The 7,941-nt window shown below is 33.0% G+C and overlaps 1 protein-coding gene across 1 annotated transcript in view; it reads left to right on the top strand.

Moving 5' to 3' along the window:
- trpm2 (transient receptor potential cation channel, subfamily M, member 2) overlaps window positions 1–7,941 on the top strand; it is a 47,581-nt gene that overhangs the window by 33,801 nt on the left and 5,839 nt on the right. Inside the window, exons 22-30 of the mRNA XM_016469348.1 lie at window positions 174–261; window positions 396–483; window positions 1,172–1,320; window positions 1,422–1,474; window positions 4,677–4,706; window positions 5,251–5,337; window positions 5,548–5,626; window positions 6,584–6,685; window positions 7,031–7,147. Of these exons, the coding sequence (XP_016324834.1) occupies window positions 174–261; window positions 396–483; window positions 1,172–1,320; window positions 1,422–1,474; window positions 4,677–4,706; window positions 5,251–5,337; window positions 5,548–5,626; window positions 6,584–6,685; window positions 7,031–7,147 (793 nt within the window). The remainder of the gene's footprint in view (window positions 1–173; window positions 262–395; window positions 484–1,171; window positions 1,321–1,421; window positions 1,475–4,676; window positions 4,707–5,250; window positions 5,338–5,547; window positions 5,627–6,583; window positions 6,686–7,030; window positions 7,148–7,941) is intronic.

Genomic DNA, 7,941 nt, shown 5'->3' with positions numbered 1-7,941 from the left:
TGTAGATACAAAACACTACACCTAACAGAGAAAGAAGAGAAAAAAGCATGCAACTCACAGAATGTCATCCATGTATAATCATAACAATTGATTGCAATTAATTTAGGAGGGTAAGACTTCAGACTTTCACATGAAAGCTCATATGAAGGTGAAACATGTCCGTTTCCTCTCAGGGTTGGCGTGATGTCAGAACTCCTGGAGCGCGAGCAGGAGATGGTTTCTACCACCGTGGCAAAACGACTGGCCAAGCTTGAAGAGCAGGTGTAGTTCTGCCACAAACACTCAGAAATACCCCAGAAACAGTGTTCTACAGTCAGTTTGGTCTGTTCACTTTTTCAGGCAGCATGGCAAAGCAAATGTGAGTGTCAGCTGGTGAATCTCTTGTCTTCCGGCAGGTCTCAGAGTCCACCAAAGCTTTACGATGGATTGTGGACGCGCTGAAATCTCAGGGATGCAAATCCAAAATGCAGCCGCCTCTAATGAGTGAGTGAGCAGAGTGTTTTTAAGTCATCAGTATAACTCATGATCTGTCTTTTTAACATTTCATGGCACATTCACATTCCTTTCTTTTTTAAAGTATTCAAGGCACAAATCCATTTTTTTTGTAATGAGAACTATTAAATACACTACCTTTCAAAAGTTTGGGGTTGTTTTTAGTTTAGTTTTTTCTTCTGCTCACCAAGGCTGCATTTATTTGATCAAAAATGCAGTAAAACTTGTGAAATATTATTACAATTTAAAAATAACTATGTGAATATATAGTAAACTGTAATTTATTCCTGTGATGCAAAGCTGAATTTTCAGCATCATTACTCCAGTCTTCAGTGTCACATGATCTTCAGAAATCATTCTAATATGGTGATTTGCTGCTCAAGAAACATTTCTGATTATTATCAATGTTGAAAACAGTTGTGCTGCCCAATATTTCTGTGAAAACCATAATGCATTTTTATTTTTCAGGATTCTTTGATGAATAGAAAGTTCAAAAGAGCAGCATTTATTTGAAATAGATTTTTTTGTAGCATTATAAATGTCTTTACTGTCACTTTTGATCGATTTTATGTGACCTCAAAACTGTCGAGTATTTTAGATTCCCAATTATTTATCGTCACTTATTGTGGAAAGTGCTTCTGTTTGCTGCTGTTGTAAATGAGGTCCTCTGTCCATCCAGCAGGTAAAAGCTCTGACAGGGACGACGGTGAATCTAGTGGACAGGAGACAGATGAGGAATCAGCTCCTCACACGTTTGCACGTCAGCTTCAGTATCCCGGCAGTACCGTCAAACGCTTCCCCGTGCCTGAGGAGAAGGTGCCCTGGGAGGTGCCTGATATTAGTAACATAACATATTTTACCAAATTAAGCAACATCACGTTGGATTGTTTTGATCTTATGTGACACATACATGTATTTTGCTTTTTCAGGTAAACTTCACTCCATACCTTCCTCCAGTTTACAATCAACAGGACAGCAGCGAGTGAGTTTTACACTGTGACGGCGCAATTAATCAAAGTGATTAATGATATTGTCTTGTGCAATTATTATGCAATATTAAATATGTAGTCTGCATGCTTCAAAGTAAATGGTGACTCTGTGTTCTAATGTGATCAAGCTCAAGGCAGTATTTTTATTTTTTAGATTAACTTGATGGACTATAATACATAAAACTAAAATAAAAACTATATGGACATATTTAAAAGAATAAATAGTAATAATAAAAATGACAAAACACACAACTATATTAATGAAATCTTAACTAAAATTAAATTGTAAAATATTTTATTTCAACTAGTTGCCAAGGCAACATTTCTATTTTTTTTTTTTATTTAACTTGACAAATTAAAGGGGTCATATGATTTTTTCTTCTGCTCACCAAGGCTGCATTTATTTGATCAAAAATGCAGTAAAACTTGTGAAATATTATTACAATTTAAAAATAACTATGTGAATATATAGTAAACTGTAATTTATTCCTGTGATGCAAAGCTGAATTTTCAGCATCATTACTCCAGTCTTCAGTGTCACATGATCTTCAGAAATCATTCTAATATGGTGATTTGCTGCTCAAGAAACATTTCTGATTATTATCAATGTTGAAAACAGTTGTGCTGCCCAATATTTCTGTGAAAACCATAATGCATTTTTATTTTTCAGGATTCTTTGATGAATAGAAAGTTCAAAAGAGCAGCATTTATTTGAAATAGATTTTTTTGTAGCATTATAAATGTCTTTACTGTCACTTTTGATCGATTTTATGTGACCTCAAAACTGTCGAGTATTTTAGATTCCCAATTATTTATCGTCACTTATTGTGGAAAGTGCTTCTGTTTGCTGCTGTTGTAAATGAGGTCCTCTGTCCATCCAGCAGGTAAAAGCTCTGACAGGGACGACGGTGAATCTAGTGGACAGGAGACAGATGAGGAATCAGCTCCTCACACGTTTGCACGTCAGCTTCAGTATCCCGGCAGTACCGTCAAACGCTTCCCCGTGCCTGAGGAGAAGGTGCCCTGGGAGGTGCCTGATATTAGTAACATAACATATTTTACCAAATTAAGCAACATCACGTTGGATTGTTTTGATCTTATGTGACACATACATGTATTTTGCTTTTTCAGGTAAACTTCACTCCATACCTTCCTCCAGTTTACAATCAACAGGACAGCAGCGAGTGAGTTTTACACTGTGACGGCGCAATTAATCAAAGTGATTAATGATATTGTCTTGTGCAATTATTATGCAATATTAAATATGTAGTCTGCATGCTTCAAAGTAAATGGTGACTCTGTGTTCTAATGTGATCAAGCTCAAGGCAGTATTTTTATTTTTTAGATTAACTTGATGGACTATAATACATAAAACTAAAATAAAAACTATATGGACATATTTAAAAGAATAAATAGTAATAATAAAAATGACAAAACACACAACTATATTAATGAAATCTTAACTAAAATTAAATTGTAAAATATTTTATTTCAACTAGTTGCCAAGGCAACATTTCTATTTTTTTTTTTTATTTAACTTGACAAATTAAAGGGGTCATATGATGTTGCTAAAAATAACATTATTTTGTGTATTTGGTGTAATGAAATGTGTTCATGTGGTTTAAGGTTAAAAAAACACATTATTTTCCACATACTGTACATTATTGTTTCTCCTCTATGCCCCGCCTTTCTGAAACGCGTCGATTTTTACAAAGCTCATCGGTCTGAAAAAGCGAGGTGTGCTGTGATTGGCCAGCTATCCAGTGCGTTGTGATTGGCCGAATACCTCAAGCGTGAGACGGAAATGTTACGCCCCTCACCATACGGTGTTGATGCCGTGTCCGGCCGGAGCGACGAGACCAAAACATTAAAACCCATTACAAACGAGGCATTTGTTGCATCCAGTGGGGACATAATTACTGATTATAATGACTTATACTGTCTTTTTACGCGTTGCACTGCATCGCGCCGCGTAAACATAAAACCATGTCTGCATTTGTGATCGGAGAAATGACAAACAACAAGTGCTACTCTACACTGCTCAAAACTCACGTTTGAATCATCAGTGACAAATGCTTTAAATTCCAAAGAGAAAGGACAAATTGAAATCGCATCGTATGACCCCTTTAAAATAAAAAAAAACTAATAAAATTGGCAAAACAAAATTACTAAAATTTTAACCAAAATTAAAATGAAAAATATTTTATTTCAGCTAGTTGCCAAGGCAACATAATTTTTTTTTTTTATTATTTAGTTTAAACACAAAATTCTGTTATTTAGTTTAAAGACTAAAATTCTTTAAAAACAAAAACTAATAAAAATCAAAAAACACAACAAAATTACTACAATTTTAATCTAAATTAAAATGAAAAATGTTTTATTTCAGCTAGTTGCCAAGGCAACATTTAATTTTTTTTATTATTTAGTTTAAACAAAAAATTATGTTATTTAGTTTAAAGACTAAATTCGTTAAAAAACAAAAACTAATAAAAACAACAAATTACTAAAAATGTTCACTAAAATTTTTATGAAAAATATTTTATTTCAGCTAGTTGCCAAGGCAACATTTCTGTTTTTATTTAGTTTAACTTGACAAACTAAAATAACTAAAACTAAAATAAAAAAAATAAATAAAAAAATACTATATAGACACATAAAAAAATAATTATATTATTTTTCAATTATACTAAATTAACTCAGGTTAAAATTAATGGATTATTTTTTTTTCATTTACAGTAAAACTATGTTGCATGTACAAAATATTATACAATAACAGTATAATATATAACAATTCAGTTCTTCATAAATTGAATAAAAACGTAAAGCATCTTTATTCATTTTGTACAGGAGATATAAAGTTAAAAAATCTTGTTTTATACATTTTATGTAGTAAAGCTACATTGTCATCTTGCTCCAACCCAAGTGATCTGAACACACTTGACGTCATAATTATCACTTCCACACTCGTAAAAATGAACTTCCCAAGAGGACTTAAACACAATAAGAGTTTGCCTTAAAGAATTGTCTCTGGCATATACAACCAGGAAGTTGAATAGAAATGACAGGAAGATGCATTCACTGAATTTTGTTGGTGCTGAAAACATATTATAATTCTTGAAATGCTTGTTTTAGTATTCCTGACAGTACTTCTCATCTTGCTGTTTTTGTCAATAAAAACACTATTTTCTTGCACAGCTCTGACACTTCAGTCTTGGACAAGTACAGGTATGCAAAACGTAATGTGTGACCCTGGAGCACAAAAGCAGTTTTAAGTCGCTGGGGTATATTTGTAGCAATAGCCAAAAATACATTGTATGGGTCAAAATGATAGATTTTTCTTTTATGCCAAAAATCATTAGGATATTAAGTAAAGATCATGTTCCATGAAGATATTTTGTAAACTTCCTACCGTAAATATATCAAAACTTCATTTTTGATTAGTAATATGCATTGCTAAGAACTTCATTTGGACAACTTTAAAGATGATTTTCTCAATATTTTGATTTTTTTGCACCCTCAGATTCCAGATTTTCAAATAGTTGTATCTCGGCCAAATATTGTCCTATCCTAACAAACCATACATCAATGGAAAGCTTATTTATTCAGCTTTCAGATTATGTATAAATCTCAATTTCGAAAAATGTACCCTTATGACTGGTTTTGTGGTCCAGGGTCACATATATATTCATCTGTGTCTTTATTATCCTACTTGAATTTGCATTTAATTCGTTTGCGTGTTAAGTTTTATTCTCATTAATGGATTTGACAGGAATCCAGGAGGAAGGACTGGGATTCGGGGAAAAGGGTCTCTGAAATCCCTTGGTCCGAATCACATTCTCCACCCAATCCTCACCAGGTGAATTAAAATCCCCTTCATGTCCTGATCTTGACTGGAATTAAACTCTAATCTCATATCGGATTGAAGTTTACAACCGAACGCACAAAAAACAACACAGTCCCACATCGTTTGTGGGATTATAGCAGATTAGCGATTCATCCCATGTCCTTAGTTCATCCCGCTGTTCGTGAGAGGAATGATAGAGGAGCTTTCTGTCTGTTTTTGAAGGTGGCGTGATGCTGAACACAAGGTGCTGGAGTTTCTCGCCGTTTGGGAGGAAGCGGAGAAACACTGGGCTCTTCCTGGGGTGAGAATGCAGAAAATCTGAGATAAATACACTACAGGACAGAAATATGGAATAATTAAGATTTTATTTTACGGTTTTGAAGTCTCTTCTGCTCACCAAAGCTGCATTTATTTGATCAAAAATGCTATAAAAATAGTGAAATATTATTACAATTTAAAATAGCTGTTTTCTATGTGAATATCTGTTTAAATGTAATTTATTTCTGTGATGCGCAGCTGTATTTTCAGCATCATTACTCCAGTCTTCAGTGTCACATGATCTTCAGAAATCATTCTAATTTGCTGATCGAGAAACATTTATGATGTCGTGCTGCACAATATTTTTGTGGAAACTGTGATACATTTTATTTTTCAGAATTCTTTGATGAATAGGACGTTCAAAAGAACAGCATTTATTTTAAATAGAATCTTTTATAACATAAATGTCTTTACTGTCACTTTTGATCAATTTAATGCATCCTTGCTGAATAAAAGTATTAATTTCTTTGTTTTTTAAAAATCTTACTTACCCCAGTCTTTTGAATGGTAGTGTATCAGTGTTTCCATAAAAATATGAAGCAGCACAGCTGTTTTCAACATTGATAATAATCAGAAATGTTTCTTGAGCAACAGAATATTAGAATGATTTCTAAAGGATCATGTGACACTGAAGACTGGAGTAATGATGCTGAACATTCATTAATAAATTACATTTTAAAATATATTAACATATAAAACATCTATTTTAAATTATAATAACATTTAAAACATTTTACTGTATTTTTGATCAAATGAATGCATCCTTGGTGAGCAGAAGAGACTTTAAACATTTGCTTTTTAAACAGTCATAAAAAGCATCATATTTGCTTTACTGTTATTTTGGAACCAAGATGAGCTAGTTATCCTCAAACACAACACAAACTGGCTTTATAGATATGCTAAGCATATATTGAGTCAATCATAAACATTTTTCTTGTAGGGCCCAGTCAAAGCTAATGAGCCTCTAGCACAGACACTGGAGAGGATTCTGGGAAAAAAGTTACATGACAAGACCAAGTCTCAAATAGAGGCTGGAGAACAGGTGAGCATCACTGATTAAAAGACATTGTTACAGACATTAAGATCATAGATCTAAACTGCACCAGGTTTCCTATATTAACTATGGGTCAGTTAACTTTCATTTAGCAGACATTTCCTGTTGCATGGAAAAAATACAGCATGCAATGAGTAAATAATTAGATCATTTTGATTTTTTGAATGAATTATTCCGTGCATGCAATCTATGATTACATTTTATTGTATTTATTTTTCTGTATTATTAGTTCAAACATAATCACCTGGTGCAACTGCTGTATCAGAAATGACAAAAATCCAAATAGTAATGCATGCAGTTACTCAGGATGTGTGTGTTTCCTCTCTGATGCAGGTGTGTAAGGGTTATGTAGATGACAGCAGGAACACCGATAATGCCTGGATAGAGACCACCATCATCACACTTCACTGTGACAAACACACCACGCTCACAGCAGATCTGAACCGCATTGTGAGTATAAAATATTACTTCCTTTCATATCGCAGTGATATCTGCACAAATTAAATATGGGGTTATTGGCCAAAATGAATACAAAGTGTCTCTTTGGTTTACAAATAAACTAAAAATGCTGCTAAAGTGCCAAATGCAAGTAGAAACTATCAATGGCAAGTAAAATCTCCAGGTGAGTGGCAAACCATGATGTGGTTTAAATCCGACCCTGATCTAAGCCAAACACATACAAACCGTCTGCTATTCTGACTCATGCATCTGATCACAACATGCATTTTCTTCTCGACGGAGACTGACTCATCTCGCTTTTGATGTTGTGAGTGACACCTGTGTTGATTGCAACAAATATGCAAGGAAAAATATCCCAAGCATCTGTTTATGTGTAATATTTTTTTATTTATAATTTGATTAAAAATGTCCTGTGAGAGATATCTGTCCATTAGCTGGTGTGATGAAAAGTTTATATATCTATATACATGTATAAAATAGGGTTATGGTAAGAGACGCTTCATATAATTTGTGAGATTTCCCAATGTAAAAGTTACAGTGTGCCACTTACAGTATCATTTTTAATTGTATAAAATATATTAAAAATTATATATATATATATATATGTATATGTATATTTATATTTATATAATTTTATAAAAATGATGCAAAATGCAATTGCATGGCTGCTAAGAAATATTTGTGCCCATTAGTTGGTGTGATAGTCTATTTTGCACACTGTATGTGATATATATATATATATATATATATATATACAGTATATATATATATATATATTTGTGTGT

Source organism: Sinocyclocheilus anshuiensis, unplaced genomic scaffold (assembly GCF_001515605.1).
Source record: "Sinocyclocheilus anshuiensis isolate Anshui unplaced genomic scaffold, SAMN03320099.WGS_v1.1 scaffold1005, whole genome shotgun sequence".
NCBI lineage: Eukaryota > Metazoa > Chordata > Actinopteri > Cypriniformes > Cyprinidae > Sinocyclocheilus > Sinocyclocheilus anshuiensis.
The sequence above is the reverse complement of the archived record's forward strand: the minus strand, read 5'-3'. Positions and strand labels throughout refer to the sequence as shown.